Raw genomic sequence first — 24,277 nt, forward strand, 5'->3', positions numbered from 1 at the left:
TTCAGGAGCAGATCGGCTGCATGACTCCAGCCGTTCAATGGCTACAGGGCAGCGTGCCCACCTCAGACGCGCAAGAAATGGGTTAACGTCACCAGCGGAAGAGATTTACAGAAAGCAACCGAACAGTTGTTTTTCAACCAAAAGAGGATTTGGTTTATAGAATGCTTACCAATTTGACTGGGTGCATTCGGCAAGGACTTTAAATGCAACACACCCTTGGGCGCGTGGCGGAGGACGTCTTTTATGCACGAGACGAGCGCGAGACAGGGGAATTTCAGAAAGGATCACCGAAATGCTTGAACTTTAAAAACACGACGATGGCTTTGGAGCAATTGACCTGATGGATTTTCACAAAACTCTGCTTCGGTGGGAATGGGGCTGTCACATGCCAACAGGACCGGTAACTGGGTCAATTGAAAATGTCATTATTTTCTTGATACCGTCAGATTTAATGTTTTGTTAAGATATAGTACATATGAGACCAAACACTTCTGTAACTCTGTACGTGCACATTTCGCAACACCTGCATTTCAGCACCCTGAGACTTCGACAATAACAGAACACAGTCTTTGAGGAGGTGAGTGGATTGTTTGTATTTAACAGTGTTAAAAATACCCTCTATATGACTCAAGTGTTTCAGAACCTTGCGGCACCTGTTGTGAAGGGAGCGAGGTAGACGACGTATATCACGCGTTTACCAAGCATTTGACTGTCATTTTAACGAATGCAAAAAACTGCAAAAAGTTTTTGTCCCCTCTTCGTTAACCCGAAAAGTTCACATTGATTAATTTTGTACATCTTGAACGTTTCATTTGTTTGGTTTAAGACTAGCCAGCCATTGTAAATCTGCGTATACGTTTGTTTTAATAGCGGTGAATTTGTTCATGTTAAGACCATTAAGTACCTTTTCAGAGACTGGTTATGAATGGCATGGTTGAGTCATGAGGTAGGCTATCAGTTTAGTCCACATGGGACGGAAACATGCCCGTACATCAGTCTCAAGTTGTTGCAGGATTCAGCGTAACAGGCTACGTAGAAGAAAATTTCTCACCCAGCTAATGTGATAAAGGCCTGCAGCGGGAAAGAATGAAAGAATGGTTTAGAATAGCGATAACAAGAATCTCAAATTCTAATGATTTTAAATGCCTTTATAGTATCAAATAGGAAAATATCCTACAGATGAGATAACAAATGCAATTTATCACTTTTTACATTATTCATGGAAATTCATTTTTTTCCATTTATGAGGTGTAATATAACTTTATTCGAGTGTTACAGCCATTTTTTCTATATAGTCGTTTTTTGAATAGTGTAAAAGTGCAAGGGTTAACCAAAATAATATGCTTTATGTTGTCAAGTCTAAATAAACTTGTCGAGTCAAAATGTGTATTTATAAATATGACAGAATCAATCTGACTACATTACATTCCTGGAAAATAGTTGGCTAAATTAGCATGTTGGCAGTTGATAATAGACCCACTACAGATTGTCCGGTTAGGGACCAGATGGTATCTACAACTATAAGTCCCACTCTTTGCATCCGTATATGTGTGGTTTTCTATAAGAAAAAGTATAGGCCTGATAAAGGCATATAAGTAGGCTTTATACAACGGTCAATAACCGCAATAAATATCAACCAGTAAACATTTCAAGCACAACCCTACTTTTTACACAATAATTATGAGAAAATGTGCTTTTATATCGGCTGATAGCGCCACCAAAACAAACACTGAGCAACTAAAATTTGACTCCATGCAAGCGCCGGTGCAGTAACCATGGCAACGGGCGAAACCGCTAAGCCTGCTGCGTCAATAAACACGCGCTCACACTTTCGCGACTTTAACGCGCGCATAGGGCGAAGATCCCGCGCGGAAATAGGAAAAATTCAACTTTTCATTTTTGAAAATTTTTGCCAATATAAACAAGCTCGATGGAAATGGGGACAAAGATGATCACAGCATAACTAAATCTAGTAGCAGAGTTAATGCAACTTATTTCCAGGGCAGATGATCCATATATCCTTTGTTTTTACCTTATCGTCTCAACGGCTATCTTGGCCCATGGTTGCTTAGCGACGACAGATTCCAGGAGAAAGCAATGTCCAGGCGCTTTGGAAAAAAGGAAAATGCAGTTTAGCTCGCGTTTTACAAGCGGTTTTAGACGCAATGTGAATCGGGCCTTAAACGTCATGACAGTGATCAGATCTTATAACAACACAAAAATGGCACATTAATAATGTCGTCTGAACCAATGATAAAATGTCTTATGCGTATAAGTAGCCTATATACATTTCTAATAGTAAAACATCAGCAACGGGAATGATTACAAAACTAACCGGAATGATGACAAGGCATACACGTTTAAAAACACGCTGGAAATATAAGCTTTCTTTTTATGGCACGCACACAACTTTTGATCAGTTAGGGGCTGTGTACACCGAGGCGCATTTACGCGGCTGAAAACGTCAGGAGCTCGGCTGAAAACGCCCGCTGCAGGCGCAGCGTTCTGCCCAAAGTTGAACATTTTTCAACTCTGGGGGCACAATCGAACGCCGGCGAGCGTATAAAAACGTCAACTGGTGGCTTTTATTTAAAGCGCGGTGTAACCATTGAAAACAATTGAAAAAACACGCCGGCCGTAGGCTTCGATGCCTCGGTGGACACACGGCTTTACAATTTTAACAGTATAAACTTGCGTCCCCGATCCGATTGACTCTGCACAGAGGGTGGGTGCACTCGCTTGTTCATGACTTTGAAACAGACGTGTGTTATTTTAGTCCTTTTATTTACACATGTATTAATAAATATGTATTCATGAATATTTTATAAAAAATAAGTATTTATACAAAACCTTTTTGTGAAATAACTTGTTTGATTTGGGTTACACTAGCAAGTCGCTAGCAAGTGTTGGATCAACCAACTTCCAACCTTTCCGATTTTACAGTGAGTCTTTATTAAAACATAATATTATGTTGTAAAGATGCATCATGAAGTGCCTTTACAGGAATCATGATGAAAATCTTTCACTTCCTATTTATCTTTTTTTAATACCATTCATGACGTATGACATTATTTAAACCATATAAATTACCATGTAAGTCTTCTTGAAAATATATATAAATTATCTCATATTTATTTGGCATTCATATTTGGTTTCACATTTTGACACACATTTCTTGATTGATGCCTTTTGAGCTGGATCGTTTTTGTTGTCTTGAGGATAGATACAACAATTGACCTTGTGAAGGTTTATCCCTGTTGTTGTGACTCATTATCATTACTATCCTATGTGTTTGTGGCCACCTAATGAACAATTGTCCTTGGTTGGGCCAGTGTCTGTGGCCCAAAACCCTCTTAAACAGGTCCTGGATCATAGCCAGGAGCAAGTGTGAGGACACAAGAGCCAAGCTAACACCTGCTACTCATGGTAAAAGCCTCACACCTCTTCTGGTGATAATAGATGTGATGCCATGAGAGCCATGTCAGACCATCTTAAAGGGATAGTTCACCCGAAAATGAAAATTCTTTCATCATTTACTCACCCTCTCGTCATTTTGGACCTGCGTGACTTCCTTCCTTCCTCAGAACATAGAGGAAGATATTTTGAATAATATTGATAACCAAACCGCGTTGGCACTCATTGTAGGACACAAGCCAATGCAAGTGACTGGCTGCCATCACTGTTCGGCCCACATTTTTCAGTGCTACTTAAGACTGGTTTTGTGATCCAGGGTCACAACTTATTTATTTATGTATTTATTTACATATAATATGGGGCTCACTGGAATAATAAATTAAAAGTGTTTGTCAAGGTCAACCGCTGCATGTATTTCAGAATCTGTTACAAAAGCAACCACATGCAATTCAGACTAGGTTATTTGAATGTCTTTTAGCAAGTAAATGCTAAGCGATCAAATGCAGTTTGAACTGACATCACTTTCTAAAGTCCAGCATATTGCCAAAGTAACCTTGTTAAACACTCTGAAATTAATTTATGCCATCTTCCATTTTTCATTCATTATGAGCTTCAAGTGTTCCAACACCGGTCACATATAATCTTAAGTGGACCAAAGGACTCGTCAATGGCTCCTTGAAATATTCATGTATGGTCCAGTTATCGATCAAAGTCTACCCAAAGTTGCCTTTAGCTAAAGCAGTTGTTAATATCTATGGTAATAACAGTAACACAGAACCCTCATTTACAGCCAGGGTTTGTCCTTGGTGAGCATCATCACCACAATTTAGCTGCTTCCGTCCTCTGCCACTTCCTCGGAATTTCCCTTCATTCACATGGAGTCTCAGAGTGGAATTAATCAAGGATTCCCCATCATGCCAAACTTGGAAATGCGATACCTGGAGGGAATTCTTGAACATTTGCCGCATTCTTTTCTGGTCCTGGCTTTTGAATGTGTCTGCAGTCTTGGAAAAACTCTCTCAGGTCATCAGCGCACTATTGTAACTGCATCTCAGAGCCCAAATGACTAAAACAGACACTCAAAGTTTGTTTTAAGCCTTTGCAGTGATTATAGAAAAGTACATTTACACATTAGGCAGATACTTTTGTGCGAAGTGACTTGCACTGCACTGAAGGTTTCCTGTAGCTCAGTGGTAAGAGCCGCAAGGTTGTGGGTTCGATCCCAGAGGATTGCAAATACCTATGTAAAATGTATAGGATAAAGCAATGTAAGTCACTTTGGATAAAAGCGTCTGCCAAATGCCTAAATGTAAATGTAAGGAAATAGATACATTTTTGTGTTCTTATGTCATGTGAGAATCAAACCCATAACATCGGCCTTACTTGTATAATGCTCTGTCTGAACTACAGGATAATGATGTGTTCGCACTACAACAATACAAAAACCTAAATGCTTGAAAAAGCATTGTAGCGATTATCTATGAACAATTGTGCAACCACATTATACAGGCAACTTATCTTTTATGATATAATTATTGTTTTACTTTATAAAAGCCTTACTGTGATACATAAAGGAGAATTGATGGATTTACGCAACAATGTCTCAGAAACACACATTTATTTCTCACTAAGATGGAGTATCGTTCAGTCCTTTTGACAGAAATATTGACATTATTGACAGGAATTTTAAAGCATTTAATAAAATGCTCCTCCAATGTTTTTATATAAATTATAGTGACAAAGTGGGGGGGGGGGGGGGGCACGGTGGCTTAGTGGTTAGCACGTTCGCCTCACACCTCCAGGGTTGGGGGTTCGATTCCCGCTTCCGACTTGTGTGTGTGGAGTTTGCATGTTCTCCCCGTGCCTCGGGGGTTTCCTCCGGGTACTCCGGTTTCCTCCCCTGGTCCAAAGACATGCATGGTAGATTGATTGGCATCTCTGGAAAAAATTGTCCGTAGGGTGTGAGTGCGGGAGTGAATGAGTGAGTGTGTGTGCCCTGCGATGGGTTGGCACTCCATCCAGGGTGTATCCTGCCTTGATGCCCGATGACTCCTGAGATAGGCGCAGGCTCCCCGTGAGGCCGTGACCCGAGGTAGTTCGGATAAGCGGTAGAAAATGGATGGATGGATAGTGACAAGAGGTTTGATATATTATAATATTTTGGTCAAATTGCATTCAGGACATATAGAAGGTGTCTCCTAACAGACAACCTTGGTAATCCTGTGTGACCTGTTACAAAAGCAGCAAGGCGGGTGAGTGTGTGGTCGTGGGTTTACAATGTGTCAGTGTGTGTGTGGGTTGCAGTATTCATTTGAATGGTGACCTTATCAAATGAACTGAGATTTATCATTCACTTGCAAGTTGCTAAATTATGCACATTTCTCTACTCCTCATTTTCCAGTATAGTTGTTATAAACCAAGATGTGTTCCCTTGGTTGTCAGTCTTCATTCAAAATTGATTCTGATTCCTTTCTTTCAGGAACAGGTAGAGAGTATATGTTAAGGCTACAGGCACAGGTTGTGTGTTTATTGATTTATGTTGTTTGCTGTTCTCATTGAAGGGTGAAGATGCCTTTTCACCATGTGAGAGCAGGACTGCTCTACACAGACAACTTTCTGAGCACCTCTCTCTCTGAAACCAGTGAAGAGCAGCTCGCCAACATCTCCACTGAAGAACTTGGTGGTGAGTGTGTGTCAGTTGTTTCTGTCTGTAATTTGTTTCTTTTGTTCTTTATAATTCATGTATTTGGACAAATTATCCAAACTTCCATTTTTTAGCATCATCAACACACTCTCATATTGTTCCCAACCCATTTAGTTGTTAACGTCGGTTCATAGTGACTGAAAAAAAGCAGTGTATGAAATATAAAATATATTATCGGGCCAACATATCCTTTTCTTTTGTAGAATAAAAAAGGTTTGAAAAAATATATTTTTGAAATTGATGACTTGGACCAAATAATGAAGAAAACGTAACCTACAGTTGTGTTCAAAATTATTCAACCCCCAATGCTGTAAAGGGTTTTAGGGAATTTAGTGTACATTTGTAATTGAATTCAGAATGAAATCCTACAAGGACTTCTTAAAGAACCATATGCAACTAAAATTACATCAATTAGTTTTGTAATACATTAGTAAATGTTTCTTTTGTGAATTCTTCATTGACATAATTATTCAACCCCTTAAAGACTACAACTCTGAGGAACAGAGGTTCAATGAAGTGTTTTCAATCAGGTATTGAAAACACCTGTGGATATCAGGGAGCAGCAATAAAGCCTTATAAGCACCAATTAGGCAGCTTTAAAATGACTGTGATACTCAGCTCCTTCTAGACATTTACTGGTGTGGTTACAAACATGGTGAGGTCAAGAGAATGGTCCAGGAAGACAAGAGAACAGGTGATAACTCTTCATAGGAAGGGCAATGGCTATAAGAAGATTGCAAAGATGGTAAACATACCAAGAGACACCATAGGAAGCATCATTCGCAAATTCAAGGCAAAGGGCACTGTTGAAACGCTACCTGGTCGTGGCAGAAAGAAGATGCTGACTTCGACTGCTGTGCGCTACCTGAAGCGTAGAGTGGAGAAAAGTCCCCGTGTGACTGCTGAGGAACTGAGAAAAGATTTGTCAGATGTGGGTACTGAAGTTTCTGCTCAGACAATACGGCGCACCTTGCGTAATGAAGGCCTCCATGCCAGAACTCCCAGGCTAACCCCCTTGCTGTCCCCAAAGAATAAGAAGAGTCGACTGCAGTATGCCAAAAGTCATGTGGACAAACCACAGAAGTTTTGGGATAGTGTTCTGTGGACTGATGAAACAAAATTAGAACTGTTTTGGCCCATGGATCAACGCTATGTTTGGAGGAGGAAGAACAAGGAAAGAACACCTTGCCTACTGTGAAGCATGCCGGGGGGTCAATCATGCTTTGGGGCTGTTTTGCTTCTGCAGGTACTGGGAAGCTTCAGCGTGTGCAAGGTACCATGAATTCTCTTCAGTACCAGGAGATAGTGGATGACAATGTGATGCAGTCCGTCACAAACCTGAGGCTTGGAAGACGTTGGACCTTTCAACAGGACAATGATCCCAAGCATACCTCCAAGTCCACTAGAGCATGGTTGCAGATTAAAGGCTGGAACATTTTGAAGTGGCCATCGCAGTCACCAGACTTAAATCCGATTTAGAACCTCTGGTGGGACTTAAAGAAAGCAGTTGCAGTGCGCAGGCCTAAGAATGTGACTGAACTGGAGGCTTTTGCCCATGATGAATGGGCGAAGATACCCGTAGATCGCTGCAAGACACTTGTGTCAAGCTATGCTTCACGTTTAAAAGCTGTTATAACTGTAAAAGGATGTTGTACTAAGTACTAAGATTGAATGTCACTTGGGGGTTGAATAAAACTGATAATGATGTGAGCTCAGAAAAGACATTTGTGGTTATTTCATAATAAATGTTATGTTATATTTGTCTGACCTAAACGTGCCACTTGGATTTAATTGTAAGCAGGATGACTGAATGATCATAATAAATGTCAAACCGACCAAAACAATCAATTTCAGTGGGGGTTGAATAATTTTGAGCACAACTGTATAAGAATCGATGCAAATTTCTCAAAATCCCAGAAGAGAACGATTTTGCAAACCCTAGTCAAAGGGTGGTTACTTTGAAGATGCTTAAATACAACATCGTTTTCATTTATTCAGATGCTTTTATTTGCACAGTTATAGTTGTTCTCTATAGTTTTGATGAATTTAATGAAAGAATTTATGAATTTTAACGGTGGAAAAAATATTGGATAAATAAAGAAACAATAAGTGTCGGTCATACTGAATGAATTGTGTGCTATATTTCCAGTTTTCTAAAGCCATAGGAGAAACAGACCAAAATTCACTAAACTTTTTTCCTTAAAGATAATTATTTTTTATGTAGGGTATTTTCACACAATGATGTCAGTATTTGCTTGTTTACTTAAATACCCATTCGATGTGTTTGTTAGAGTGAATGCAGCTTTTAGTATTCCTGTAACAGAGAAAAGGTCAACTCCATAAAATTGTTTCTTCATAAATGCACACACGAAATTAAACGGTTTTATTTTCTATAGAAGAAAGAAGCCCTTTTCATTTTTTGGTATACTATTGCTTATGGTTTGTGCATTTTAATTCACAGAGTTTCTAAATGCGTTTTCTCTCAAAAATGTGTCCTTTTCTGTCACTTTCATAACCGAGTATGTATCCCTCTTTCAAAATAGATAACATGTATAGATTTGGTTTAATTTATTGGTTAGGGGATCATTCCCTGAGAATTTATATTGCGCGATATAGTAAGGAAACAATCTTCTCTTTGTGTGCTTTCTTCACTTTTTATGTTATGTTTGTTAATTAGGGACTGTAGCAGGACAATCCTCAGGGTTTCCATACTGTATGTCTCAGTTAAATAAACATTAGAAACATCCTCTGTTCTTGGATGCTGCCCCACCATGGTGCCTGCAACTGTAAATCTCATCTGAAATGTCTCTGCAATGTGTTGAGACAGAGCCTCGGGGCACACGAAAAGATAATTGATGGTCTGGCTTGTGGTTTTGGAAGTGTTGTGAATACAACGTTGGATTTTAAGCTCTGAAACCCTGGACAGTGAAATTGCTCTCAGATGGAATTAAAGTACCGCTCTGCAAACGCCTGCTTTGACAGACTAGACATGGGGGGTTATCCACATTGGGTGGTTCAATGCCCTTCATATTCATGAGCTGATCTAGTATGAAGTGTAAGTGGTAAGTTGAGATGAATCATTGAGTCTTGCCTTTGCAAAAAGAAAAACTTTGGCTATGAAAAGGACCCTTAAATAATGAAGCACTGTCTGAGTCGTCTTATCTATTCAGCTAGAGACTTATATTGAATCAAGTCTAGTCTTTAATTTAATGAACCTTTAGACATTTGTCTCAGTCATGTATGAAACGAAGATAAATGTCATTAAGTTATAGACAATAAAGTTTGTGAGAAACAAGCATTAACCCCCATGATCTGATGGGAGTGAATTTACACCCTGTTTGGGGTTTTAGGGACCCCAATGCTTTATTTGTGAAATAGTATTTATTTGTTTCTCTGACAAAAAAAGCATTTTTACCAGAAATTTGGTATTTTCATTTGAACAGAAAAAGGCCTTTGTATCTCGCAGATGCCGAACACAACATGGAAGGTTAAATATATTCCATTTTAGAGCAGCGCATAGACATGCAGCCATTTCTTAAATTCTGGGAGTGCTCTTTTTGACACATCTGAGAGCACACAGCACATCACTGACTTTACCCCAGAATAACATCAAGATGGCTTTTTAAGACAGCGGAAAAGCAATACTCATAACTAATGCGTTATACGCATGTTATTTTTGTTATTGAAGATCCAGACTTGGTGTGGGTTTCTTAACATCTAAAAAAACCAGGGCTGATGCACTTAGAAACGGTGGAAAACATTCAGTCACTGCACACTTAATACACCGCTTTAAAACAGAATGAGCTGCATTTAGATTTTCTGCTGTGTACGAAAAGGCAGCGAGTTTTGCAAGGTACCGACGAGAAAAGCATGCATTATATGAAACATGTTCTTGTGTCATGCTTGCATATAACATGAATTGTGAGTGTGAATTGTCAACCTGGTTCGTGAATTTAAATATTTACTTCGCATTCATTTTCCATTTCTCTGTGTGTATCTTGTCTGCAGAGATCAGAGAAGCTTTTCGTGTTCTAGACCGGGATGGGAATGGATTCATCTCTAAGCAGGAGCTGGGTATGGCCATGCGCTCTCTGGGGTACATGCCCAGTGAGGTGGAGCTGGCTATTATCATGCAGAGACTGGACATGGATGGTGAGTCAATCATTCTCATTCTTTCTTTCTATAGATTTTTAATTCTCTGGTTAATTTCTACATAGGTATAAGTGCACAGAAACAAAGGAGCGTCTGTGCAAAATATTTTTTTATAGATGAGCAATCTCTCACTGACCCCATTCAATTTCTCCTCGGAGAGATATATGATCACATGAACAGTTTATGATACAGCGATCACAGAATTCAACAATTTATCCAGCACAGGGGACCCGTAAAGACACCCTTGTACAAGCTGATTTCTGGAAAACATGTGTGTCTCTGTGTGTCCGGTTCTGTAGGTCCCTCAAGGACGGGTCGGTTTTGACTGACTTGTTTGAAACATCTGCTGATTTGGCCCATCAATCAGTCCAGCTGCTATCAGTTTTATGGTTGTTGGCATTCTTGATCCACACATTTTGTGTGACAGTAGGACAGTCGGGGCATCAAGAAGCCAACCAGACATCTGTTGGGAGCCCAGAATTTCTCACAATTACTTTTTGCATGAAATGCCAAAGTAACTCTGATATAACTCCCGTTTGAAGCGATTTTTTTACACATCATCGATTAATCTATTTATTGATTTTAATTTACTGTAAAGGCAGCTTAAATAGAAAGACTTCTGTGTACCCATCTGTGTCAATTTTTTTGTATACGATTGGTTGGGCTGCATATCCAGTTTTTTGACAAGGTATGACAAAACTCCTCAACTGAAAGATGTTCTTTACTGCCGCCCATTTTCTTGGAACAACCTCATTGTATTGCAGTGATAAATTTTCACAATGCATTGGTAGAGTGGGGAGGAGGTTACGCTGGAGTTTAAAGCAAAGTGGGAACGCTGTAGTGTGATAAGAGCGCTCTCTGACTTATCGCTTTCAGTTCCGCTGTCACTCTCCACTGGTGTTTAATGCCTCTTTAACCGTCTATCTGAAACAGCAATTGTCTTTCAGGAAGGGAAGAAAGTGAGAATGAAAGAGATTGATGGCAGTTCTTGGCTACCATTGACTATAGTAGGAAAAATTACAATGGTCGTCAAAAGTGCCCCAGAACTGTTTTTCTTTCCTAAATTCCACAATATATCCATTCCATTCCATTTTCTACCGCTTATCCGAACTACCTCGGGTCACGGGGAGCCTGCGCCTATCTCAGGAGTCATCGGGCATCAAGGCAGGATACACCCTGGATGGAGTGCCAACCCATCGCAGGGCACACACACTCACTCATTCACTCACGCACTCACACCCTACGGACAATTTTTTCCAGAGATGCCAATCAACCTACCATGCATGTCTTTGGACCAGGGGAGAAACCGGAGTCACAATATATCCTTATATATATAATTAATGTTTCCTACTATGGTAGTCAATGGTGGCCAAGAACTGTTTGGTTACAAATATCAAAATTTCTACAGATTTGGAACAACTTGAGGGTGAATAAATGATTACAGAATTTGTATCATTGGGTGAACTGTTCCTTTAATTTTATTCTGTTTAAAAAAAGCATTTTGTGGCTGCATTCTACCTCATGAGATGTAACATTTGAAGCGTAACATTGTTTTAACTGCATTTGTTTTTGTTGTTTTAACCGCATTTATTATACAATTTTAATAAAAATACAATAGAAGAAGGTTAGCTTTATTTTAGTAGCACTTTTTCCAAAGTCCGTTTCAAAGCTGCTTCACAGAAAACCGTGCATGGACAAGAAACATTGTTAACTTCAACCATAACTGTTAAATCAAGTGAATTTGAAGGCCTCACAATTGTAGCCTATTACTAAGTTCAGAGACCCTGAACAGTTTCATTAAGCTGAGCAACACCAGTAAAAAAATGACACAAAGCAATCAGTATACTGCAGGTCGTATGAAAGTAAAAGAACTCTAAAGTTAAAGTTCTGCTATAAGCATACACAGCTGCAAACAAGGATGCTAACTTTTTAAGCTTTTTGGTTTTATGTACTGTTTTACAAAAGAAATATTAATGAACTGAGATGTGCATTTTTTAGTAAACTGCTCTCAACAGCTATGCTTTGTTTCTGCTCATTAAGCAGCTGTTTTTAAACACTGTGCTCTCTCTAGAGATGAGAGACACTTTGTACACACAACACAGTTTGAATGTTAATACTGTTGTCATTACCTAAATTCTAGGAGTGAATTCGGTTGCAGAATAAGGTTGTCATTCCTTGAAAAAACTCTTGTAGTTAATCATTTAACACGTAGAAGATACATTAATAACAGAGGCAGTGTTGTTTTTAATTCATCACATTGACAGCTGCTGAGTTGACTGCAGTGGACGTCGAACAATTTAAATGAGAATTTTCTTTTTGTAAGACTGTAACGTTCTTTTCTTGATGCAGGTGACGGACAGGTGGACTTTGATGAATTCATGACAATATTGGGACCCAAACTCCTTTCTTCTGAAACCAGGGAGGGCTTCCTGGGCAGTACAATAGACAGCATATTCTGGCAGGTAAAAACATTCATCTCCTCTTCCTCTGCATTTATATTTCAACCCTTTTTTGGCTGAGCATTTATATTCCGAGCATGTGTATGAGATTATGGGTCATACTTGGCCCTCCCCACCTGCTTCCTCTGTCCCAAGACGGCAGGCGAATGTGATTCTTCCCAGACTGTGAGCTTCAAAGTGAGATCTGGCCATTTCTAAATAAACAGTAGTTAGTAGGGTCAGGAAATCCCAGTTCCACTGGCATGAGATTTTACAGAGCGTCGAGGAAAGCATGTTAATTGAACGTTTCGGCACTTGAAAGGAAAATATAGATCTGTGAATTAGTTATCACACCATTTGGGGCTCGGAGACGGTTTTTACTGACTGGGTCTTCATCTATGCTGTTGATAAATAAGAATTTAGAATGAAATAATATGTTTGTGACCTTAGGGGAAAAATGTCTGAGTTAATATGTCTTTTCCTCAGACAAAACTGAATGGTGTGTGTGTGTGTGTGTGTGTTTCTTTGTGTGTATGTGTATGTGTGTGTGGGAATGAGTAACAGCAAGGTCACAGACCCTGGTTGTCTCTGGGGAGTTTTAAATGCTCATCTCAACACACCTTTCGTGGGACACAGTGAGTCACTACTGCATCGGTAATCCGTGTAACATCAAACCTGCATAACAATCACCTCTGCCGGCTCTGATTGTATTATGATGGCAATGCTGGTTTATTAATGACACAGTGACACAACCTCCTCAACAATATTGTGTTTTGAGAGAGGAAACATTATCAGGATAATTTCACAATTTCCTACTAAAGAAATCGGAGCATCTAAGATTAAGACACCTACGCCGCCACATTAGTAGTATACACACTTTAAAATATTGTTCTGAAGGTTAACATTGGTTAATGCAGTAGCTGACATAAAATAACAATGAACACTTTTACAGCATTTTATAAGTGCGTTTAATGTTACTTTCCTACACTAATGCATTTTTAACATTTGCATAAATTACCATTTTTATGAATGCATATGTAATGTAGTAATAGAGCTAGTTCTCCCAAAAATGAAAATTCTGTCATCATTTACTCACCCTTTTGTTATTTTTTTTGGTATGACTTCCGCAGTGCACAAAGAAGATAATTTGAGGAATATTGTTAACCGAACAATGGCAGTAGTCATTCACTTCCATTGTAAAGACACAAAACCAATCCAAGTCAATGGATGATTGAATGATTTTTGGGAATCCTATCCCTTTGAAAACATAATGAAATTTTCTCAAGGTCAAGCACCTAATACATGCTTGTGCCGATTCTGTTTGCTTAGTTGAAAACTGACCTGTGAGGGTTCTGTCAAATACATTATAAGCCACATGCATCATAAAATCTATCCTAATAAATATTAAAGGACTGGCTCTATGACATTGAGGCATGGCATTGATGGTTTCTATGTAAAGTGTCACACATAGTTTGGAGAGAAATGCACTGGAGCCAGAATCACCCCATCAAGCTATTGATTAACAAATCTGTGCCGCAGATGTGAATTCATAAAGCAGTCACAGCAAGTTAGCCGCGACCTGTTGTCAGCACTGAGAAATTGTGCGTGCTTGTGTACTCATCGGGATGTCATCTTTGTTTTAATTTGCATGCTGACTGGGATGTTTTCCTGCCTAAAAAGCCTTTTTGTTTTGTGAAATGCTAAGCACGTATAAGTGGGGGTGTTTCAAAATGTTCTTAACAAGATTGTCAATAGCCACATCAGCGTGGAGCCAAAAGCTACAGGCCATCATGGATTATTTGGAACACAAAGGCATAAACAAGCTTGTTTTCCCTACTCTAAAGAGTATAGATATAGTATCTGCTTGGTGTTGCCAGCATTTGACAGTGGAAATAATTTGAGACCAACTAGTCAGCATTAACCAGTAGCATTCTAGATGTGTCAAATGTATAAAGCACATGCATATTTCGCAGACATAACGGTTGTTTCAGAACCCGTCTGCTGGAGACTTGCCAGTAGATGTGCCAGGTGAAGGACTTTGATGCAATTTCGGTGAAATGTTAAGAGAGGTCTGTGCAGTCTTAAAGCAATCACCACTGTCTCTGTGGCTCAGGTTTGTTTTTTAACAGGGACCCTCATCATTTCAGTCCGATACTAAAAGCTTGTGCAGTGCATTTTTAGTACGGATTGTAGTGCAGGGGTGGTAAAAACTATATTTGGCACGCTAGCAAACTCGCAAGGCGGTCCGTGGGCATAGCACTTTGCTCATTTTACATGTAAACGTTGTGCTTCGTAATAGCACAGCAATGTGCTATGTATTTGTTCATTTTTTTATAATGCAAAACGTTACTACACTGTAAGAAATGTTTGGTTATTTTCAGCCCAGTGTTTGGTACGAAATGCACAAACGGAACTTTTGGGTTGTAATTTAACCTATGCTGGGTTGTTTCGACCTAAAATTCTGGGTTGTGTTGTGTTAACCCAATGTTGGGTCAAATATAAAGATTTTCTGGGTTTATCTAACCAAGCGGCTGGGTTTGTCCCTTTTTAACTCAACACTGGGTTAAAAATGGCCCAGTATTTGAACAGTTGGGTTGTAATTTAACCTATCCTGGGGTGTTTCAACCCATTGTTGGTTGAAATATACACATTTTCTAGGTTCATGAGCAATTTTTTTATATTACAAGAAATATTGGTTATTTTCAATTCAGCGTTTGGTCAAAAAGGGACGCACTGAACCGTTGAGTTGTAACCTATCCTGGGTTGTTTTAACCCATTGTTGGTTGAAATATAAACATCTTCTAGGTTCATTTAACCGGCTCATGTTGATCTTGAGTTACTATAGAGTAGTATTGCATACTTTGTATCTTCGAAGAGTATTTAGTTTGATCACATTTGTAAAAGATAGATACAGCTTAACGACTGATTCCGAAATCATACGGTGCGTGTTGGGGGGGAGGGGTAGGCTGAACCAAGGCACATGCGCACCCATTGCCAACAAAACACAGACATCAGTTTCACTCACCGCATGCTGGTCATGTCCGGCATCCTTTAGCGCTGGGACGGCTCCATATATCAGTTTCAAACAATCTCCAAATCCAGCGTTATATCCACCATATAACATTCATCACCCAAATGCAGTGAACAAACAAACACCTGAACTTCGCGATCGTATGCTCTCTCTCTCTCCTGCTAACAAGTGAATGTGACGTCTGCGCATTCTTGTTCTCCTGCTCTCCTTGCTGTCGTGTGGGCATGCCGCATGCTTTACCGGGAGAATTGTCCCATAAGGGATTAAGAAACAGTTTTATATGTTCGAAAAAATCATTTTGAAACCTGAACGATCGCTGGGGGAGTGTATCGAGCACAGAAATACTTTGTATACGCCCAACTCATTTTTTGACAAGTTGACCATGAGAAGACAACACGTTTAACATGGTAAAGAAGTCAGAATGTATGACACATCGTTGCAGGCCCACTGGGTTGAAAATGGCCCACCCTTTTTTAGAGTAAAAGAAATATGGGTTATTTTTAAACCAACCGCTGGGTAGGCTTGTTTCAACCCAAAAATGCTTGGTTGTTTAAACCCAGTGTTGGGTCAAATATTAAAATTTTATGGGTTAATTCAACCCTGCAGCTGACCCTATTTTTAACCCAGCGTTTAGTCAAAAAGGGACTGAACAGTTGGATTGTAATTTAACCTATGCTGGGTTGTTTCAACCCAAAAGCTGGGTTGTTCTAACCGAGTGTTGGTTCAAATATACAATTTTCTACTTAATTTTACCCAACCCTGGGTTGAAAATAACCCAGCATTTTTTAGAGTGTAATATAGAGATCTTTATGGAAAACATAAAAAAATCAAAAGGAAAGACATACAGTACATATCATTTATTTCTAAGTGAGGGTAGAAAATTGTTCTAATAATATTATAAGGGGGAATAACTAATTTATTTGAGTATGAAATACTGGCCGTTTGGCCAGTATTTGGGCCCTCTATTTAGTATTCAAGCAAGCATAAAAAAGACAATAATACTGTTAGTGTCCGGTCCTGAAACTGAAGTTACATTTTTTTTAGACCATAAGGAGAAAAAAGTAAAAACTTGGTAACTAGAGAGTGAGAGAAACACTCAGAGAGAACAAAAATGCAGCAATCCAAAAAATTGCAAAAAGTACATTTGGGTTAGAAAGTATCCCCAACAGTCAATACAGCGTTAGGGAGTATGGGTCTTTTCTTCACCAGCACAGCTGACAACTCAATTAAACTGTGATACAGCCAGTGCTGTCCTCCTACATGCTCAGCTCAAATGAATGATACCAGCATCTCTCTCTGCTATCCTCTGTTTGTATAGCCACCGGCATCAATACTGTGGCAGAGCCAAACAGTGTTATAGCAAATTAATACCAATGTGGAGGCATTTGGAGCTGCATGTCAAACTCAGCAGGACTGGATACACAAATATTTATTTTACAGGGCAGTGCTGACTGTAGTCAAAAATTGACACTTTGAAAAGGCAACGTGTATATAGTTTCTCAGCATTTATTAATCTTTGTTCATTTTATATAATTAACTAATTCTAATTGATAAAACTACATCAATTTGATTTTGAAAATGTCTTAGTAAATGTTGAAATTAACATGAACTAAGATTAATAAATGTTGTAGAATTGTTCATGGTTAGTTCTTGTTAACTAATGCAATAGCTAATGTTAACAAATACAACCTTATTGTAAAGTGCTACCATGTCATTTTATTTAGACAAGGAATCCGTTTTCTTGCTTCTACACATTTATATTCTACAGAGGAAAGTGTTTGAATACAAATTCAATCAGTGTGTATTGCATCACAGCATAAACTAGATGAATGCTTATCAAGGCATAAATCACACTCACAGAGAATGGCGCTCTGCTCTGACAACATTTTCCACACATCATTTTTTAAATATTTCCGTCAAATTTCCGTATTTAAGTCAAAAAGAAAAGTGAAATCCATCACCATCACTGTACTTTCCATTTAAAAAGAATGACTGACTGTTGCTTTGCTTTATGTGTGAGCACCCCTTAAAGGGACAGTTCACAAAAAAATATTCTGTCATCATTTAATGAGTTGTTTCAAATCTGTAATTTTTTTTATGATGAACAAGGAAAAGATATTTGGAGGAATTCTTTAAATCAAACAATTCATGGTAACCATTGACTACCATAGTAGGAATAAATACAATGGTAGTGCCCCAGAACTGTTTGCTTTTTACATTCTTTAAAATATATTATTTTGTGTTCAACAGAACTAAGAAATGTATAAAGTCATTTTTCCTATTATGGTAGTCAATAGTGCCGAATATCGGTTTTGTTGCAATCATTCTTCCAAATATCTTTCTCTGTGTTCATCAGAATATAGAAATGTATACATATTTGGAACAACTTGAAGGTATATAAACGAAGACAGAATTTTCATTTTTGGGTGAACTGTTCCTTTAAGACACAATAAATTCACACATTTGGGGGATGTTTTGAATTGGAAGGCACTTGCGGTCTATTGTGGTATAAATTTTTGTATCTGTCCATGTATATCCCTAGAATCAAAACCCTGACTTTTGTTAGTCCAGATCTACAGGAACACACAGAACTGTGGATGAGAGAACAGATATACTGTATAACTACTTTCACACTCCCAGTTATTAATGTGATGAGAAAACAAACAGGCCTGCGAGCAGATGGGTCGCAACCATGTCAAATGTCACGTGGAATTTGCGACAGAAACACTGCATTAGTTTGTCTTAAATCTCATAATTGCCTGAACGCCTTTGACGATTTTGTTTGTATGAGTTTGTTTGGCTGAATAATGCTGCGTACTACACACATGCACAATTGAATATGTGTGTCGCAATGAAGTCTAAACCAATAATTTGGCGGTTCATGGTGCAAGGAGTTGATCTACCATAGCTGGAGGCAGAGTAAAGTCGAGGTAATAATCGTCTATGATTTGTGGAGCTGAATGAAAGTGAGACCATGAAAGATAATGGATGGTTGATAAACTTCATACCCTCCTGTTACAATCGCCCTGATCCCAGAAGCACCATTTACGCCCAAATGCCATCTGTTCAATTCACACTTCCCAATGTGACAGTTGCCGAACTGGCAGATGAATTACATGCTGTTAGTGTCTTGGAAATGATTTCATAGAGAACTGTTGTGTGTGTATGTGTGTGTTTGTAGTTCAAGGCCATATATCATGTTACAGTAAGGCGGATCGCTGCAGTACCTCAAATGATTTTTCAGTGCTGTTTGGCACAATGAATTTTCAGAGTCTCTGATAACACACCACAGACGGTCCCCACTGATATTGTATCGATTGGCAGACTCTGTGAGTTGTTCTGTATCATCATGTCCTGATTAGAGATCAGCTTTACTAGATTCATCTGTTGCTTTGAGGGGCCATTGGGATATAAACACAAGAGCACGCTGTTGGTTTAGGAAGGCCTCTCTTCATAAGATGTTAATTTAGTACATTTTTATGATGCGATAAAAAGCCCCTGACTTGTAAATTACCATCAGAGAAATTCAAGTTTAAGGAAACTTCTCAATGGGGGGTTATATACGATTGAAAGGAGTCGTGGGGACCAGAAAGGGGATTTGGGCATCTGATTTACAGCCCAACGAAATAAGATAAACAAGTCGGCACTTTATGAATATTAAAATATAAACTTTTGATGGGCAACAGTATCATGGGTATTGATGTTTGAGGACATTCATACTGTATGTTTGCACAACATCCTCTCACATCACTAACATCTCTCTATTTTATGATTTTAATTTTTTGGCATAAATCATTGTTATTAGTCACCCGTTACGTTTGTTATTAATGGGTTTTGCTAATATCTAAACCAAAACATTAAATGTGCTGTGTGTCATTTTTGAAGGATCTTTTGACAGAAATACAATATAATATACATAACTGTGTCTTCAGACGTGTATAAAGACTTTACATTATGAAGCGTTATGTTTTTATCATCTAAGAATATCTATTTATATCTACACACACCACGGGTCCCCTTATATATAATTCATCGTGTTGTTGCTACAGTAGCCCTAAACGGACAAATTGCTAAAAAACGTGTTTCGCAAATACGTTATCTCATTTAGCAAAGAAGCGAAAACGTGACAACATCTTAGTCCTGTATCAGCCACCATAGTGCTAAGGAAGGGGTGTGGAGTGAGCCGTTGGTTCTAGACTAGATCCCTAGTCTCAGCTTTGAAAACACAGTATTTATCATTTAAAAAGTACAGCGAATTTGGATATCCGAGTCTCCAGAAGGACAGTGACAACATGGATTACATAAAGGCTTTGTAGATGAAGACACAAATTATTATAGGTAGATAATTGTAAGGGTCCATAGACGTTTAACGCAGACATTTTTCATTTTCTAAATATGAATCTCTACCAGTACAAAGAAATGAAAGCAACAAGAGTGACTTATAATTATAGGGATTAATGAATTGAATAATAGAATAATGGGTTGAATTTCTTCATGTTATCAATCATAGGAAATGAGAACTAGGCTAATCCTTAAATACTGACATCTATTCACAAATCATCAATTTTACAATGAGTTGCATTTGTTTACATTTTATACATTCTCTTCATTTGGGGCTTAATAATTGTAAATATTAGAGTAAATATTGATCAGCAGTTAAAATCATTAAAATTGCTTGACAGCAGTAGTAAAAATGATAAGATAAGATATAAAAATTAAATATAGGTCTAAAAATAAGATTTAAAACTAATAGAAAAATGCAAACCAGCACTTGTACTGTGCTGCAAGGCCACTTGAAGACTCAAGTGAATTGATAAAGTCCTTCACAATTCTCTTTATGACATCCGTGTAGCTTATCTCTAAATACTGACAGTAACGCTGCTGTGAGTTATGGAGGAAACAGATATACAGGAATGGGAAGGAAAGAGCCGAGCTCTTCTTTCACTGTGACAAATGTGTCTGAACACCTTCAGCATGACACTAACTTCCCTCATCCCTTGCTCAGTGGGTCAACCAAAGACATCAGCCTTTGACAGATTTCTTCATGGACCATCTCCCCCGGCCTGCACATCCGCTTAGGAAAAAATAGAAACACTTTTAACACCAGGTTTAGGTTCTGGAAGAAGTTGCAGTACGTCAGATCAGCACACAAATGATTTTCAACTCTCTGATTTACTTTATTATTTAGGATTTTCTTGTCGCTCCTTACTTTAAAAGAACACTCCCAAATCATTTTACTCATTTTCATTCTCAGATTAATCTTGTACAGTACCTGTCATTAAAAGAGAACGCTCGGATAATTGAAACATTAATCACCTGCTCTGCAGGGCGAGTCTTTGGGACTGATGGTCAGAGATGGGAATCGAGGTTTCAGCTCACCGCTACAAAATAAGCAAGGCCGTAAATCTGTTAGAATGAGAAGGCCATCAGTTGCCTGTCAGATCAAACAGACTGCATGGATTACAGCCAGCACTCACACACACTCATATTAGCATTTACTCACCCAGTGCAGACCTCCTACAACATCACTCCTTTATTGATGTCATCAAATCCAACTAGAGAAAGGGATGTATCATGAGGCAATGTATTTGATCATTTCTGTACAATTTTTATTCTATTAATTTTAATTTAATTTCACAGTGTTATGTTAAAGAGTAAGTAACATGTGAATTTGAAGGTCTTACTTTGGTTTATGGAGTGTCTAACAGCAAGTTTATTTACATAGAAGGTGTAAAAACACTATTATGTTATTATAATAGGCAGCTATTCTTACCTACCTTCTTGACTGACTCTTAAATGATTTATTCCGCGACTCATCCGTCCAATCCCCTCCTATCTGCTAGTTTAGTGTCATGTGATTAGTCAGATGGTGTAGTCTGTTGTAATTGGTCAAACACATTCAGCATGTGGCGCAAAAGGAATGCCTATCATCATTACGGGAGTCTGCTGTGATTGTATAGACAGAGATGGCAGGAATTTTACCTTACGAGTTTGAGCCCGAGTCTGAAGGCACTTAAATTAGACAAGTTAGCTAGATAAACTCATTAGTTAAACACATACATAAGGTACACAAATATTTCTTGAAGTTTAGACAAAAATAAATAGTCACACTTACAGGTTGTGATTCAGTGGAGCTAACAGGTCCAAATAAAGTTGGTATTGCCCCCTCTTTCAAGGATGGTCGTTTAACATATCGTTTGAAAAAAGAATTGTAATCCTTGTTTCCTCCGAGGTTCTTCCTTTGGTAGTTTAAATAAGACAGACTTAGTTTCACAACGTAGAACACAGGTTCTAGACATGATGCACATGTATCACGAATGAGCGACAGTCTTTGGGGAGGGGAGTGAATTTTTTGCGGCAGTCCCAGCAAAACGTAGGTGTGGAGTTCTAGTGACATAGATACGCGGCGGTTAGAGACTCGGACTAGGTCTTGTGTCGTTTGCGTGATTCAGAGTCGACTGCCTTTTTTACAAGCCAATAACTTTTTTATTCATTCACCTTCGGACTTACAATTTGGCAGACTGCTTACTTTCAAACACGGCAACATAACAGACTGCATGAAATGTAATTTCATGATCTGATGCTACTTATTCCTTAAACCATTTGCTTTAGATTGAGTGGGTAATACTTTTGGGTAATCTAATGGGTCTTTATATTAGGGAAAGTTTCGTTAGGGTTTTGATGGTCAATTTAGCTTTCTTTATTTAAAGGAGCAATGTGGAGATTTTTGCATATTTACAAAACATGCTCTGTAGCAGTTTGTCAGCTTAGGGCTACTGCATAAGGCCCGATACACATTTATCTCTTCAAATGACCCACGTCGCCCCCTATTTGTGTGCGCCTGCCGTGTCTCATTTAAAGTAAAGAATACGCCTACGAAAAAGAAGCGAAATGTGAATTGTGCCTAATACGATATAAAGGAACCCGCTGTGTATTTAGATAAAAACAGCTCGTTCTAAGGTAATAAAAACATAACGTTTCATTATACCCTGGATCACAAAACCAGTCTTAAGTAGCACGGGAACATTTTTAGTAAAAGACAAAAATACATTGTATGGGTCAAAATTATTGATTTTTCTTTTATGTCAAAAATCATTAGGATATTAAGTAAAGATCATATTCCATGAAGATATTTTGTAAATTTCCTACCTTAAATATATAAAGTGGATGGCCTGCCACAATGCCCCTGATTAACAACTTCAAAGGCGATTTTCTCAATATTTAGATTTTTTGCACTCTGTGATTCCTGAGTTTTAAACTGGTGTATCTCTGCCAGATATTGTCCTATTCTAACAACTCATACAACAATAGAAAGCTTATTTATTCAGCTTTCATAATATGTAAACATCTCAATTTCGAAAAATTGACACCTCTGAAAACATAGTTATGTATATATATATATTGCATTTCTGTCAATAGATCCTCCAAAACAAATTACACACTGAACCTTTAAAATAGCATTAAAAAGGAATGTTTTTATTGAGATTTATTGAATCATCAAGTGATTTAGATTTTGTGCAGTTTGTTGTAAATGAATAGAGGCAATACGCTAGAACGCAGACAGCATTTTGCTTTCAACATCAACGTACAAGTATGTTGATGGAAGACATGAATGACCAAGAATCAACATGGAGTAAATTGCCTTGTTTATATGAATGATGAGATCAATATCCCTTGTTGACACAAAAGGGATTTAATTTGGTAACGGTTTTGTTTTATACCCGTTTTGTGTTTTACCTTTTTGCCATTCTATTGATAGGTGCGTCTTTCACTTCTTAATCCATTCTTGATAACCACACTGCAATCCATTGAAGTAATGTTTACTTGGTAATGTTGGCCTTTATATCCAATTGCTTGTGATGCCCTTATATGTAAGTCACCCTGTTGAAAAATACAGTATATGCTGGTAAGGTAGGTTTTGAAGCATGGGAGCTGGTTTTGACCAGCTTAAACCAGCTGCCATGCTTCAAAAACTACTTAACCGGCATATGCTGGTTTTTTCCTAAAGGTTTAGATAAAAGAGCATTCTTATTGAATATATAAATATATGAACGATAGCATGTGCACTATGGCTGTAAATATACTTTTACATTGACCATATTCTTTCCCATTCCATGCATAATGACTTATTTTCACTTGAAACGAGAGACAATGCAAGAAAACCAAGCTTGATTTAAAATATGCTGTGATATAACAATCCTTCACCAAGACAAATAGCTTCCTTTCAAAATGAGAAAATAGATGAGTGCATGAGAAAGAACTGAGTCTGGAGTTAAAAGGATCCCATGGGACTATGTGTCTGGATGGGAGCGAATATCTGAATGACAGAGAGACAAGCTTAGTGTTGCCATCTTGCTCCTTAAAAGAGACAATCCAAGCAGAGACAGTCTCGCTGAGGCTTTGAGTAGGTGATAACATCAATGTTTGGTTTTCCCTCTGGCCTCTAGGGGGCACAAGTGCATGCAAAAAACAAATTCTCATGGGCTTCTGAAGGTCACAAGAAAGATTGCGTTTTTAAATGCTGTCCTGTTGCTCAGG

General features: G+C 38.3%; 1 protein-coding gene across 4 annotated transcripts in view; it reads left to right on the forward strand.

Annotated features, from left to right (window-relative positions):
* The window catches only part of caln2 (calneuron 2), a 28,278-nt gene continuing 4,001 nt past the window's right edge, over nucleotides 1-24,277 (forward strand). The window contains exons 1-5 of one of the 4 annotated variants that reach the window (XM_056730567.1): nucleotides 1-421; nucleotides 535-577; nucleotides 5,976-6,097; nucleotides 10,127-10,270; nucleotides 12,620-12,732. In XM_056730567.1, the coding sequence (XP_056586545.1) occupies nucleotides 5,983-6,097; nucleotides 10,127-10,270; nucleotides 12,620-12,732 (372 nt within the window). In that variant the 5' untranslated portion in view covers nucleotides 1-421; nucleotides 535-577; nucleotides 5,976-5,982. Of the gene's footprint in view, nucleotides 578-5,789; nucleotides 5,900-5,975; nucleotides 6,098-10,126; nucleotides 10,271-12,619; nucleotides 12,733-24,277 lie in introns of those variants that run through there. The other 3 variants (XM_056730566.1, XM_056730565.1, XM_056730568.1) reach the window with 3 other exon arrangements.

The sequence above is a fragment of the Triplophysa dalaica genome, chromosome 19 (genome assembly GCF_015846415.1).
Source record: "Triplophysa dalaica isolate WHDGS20190420 chromosome 19, ASM1584641v1, whole genome shotgun sequence".
Lineage (NCBI taxonomy): Eukaryota > Metazoa > Chordata > Actinopteri > Cypriniformes > Nemacheilidae > Triplophysa > Triplophysa dalaica.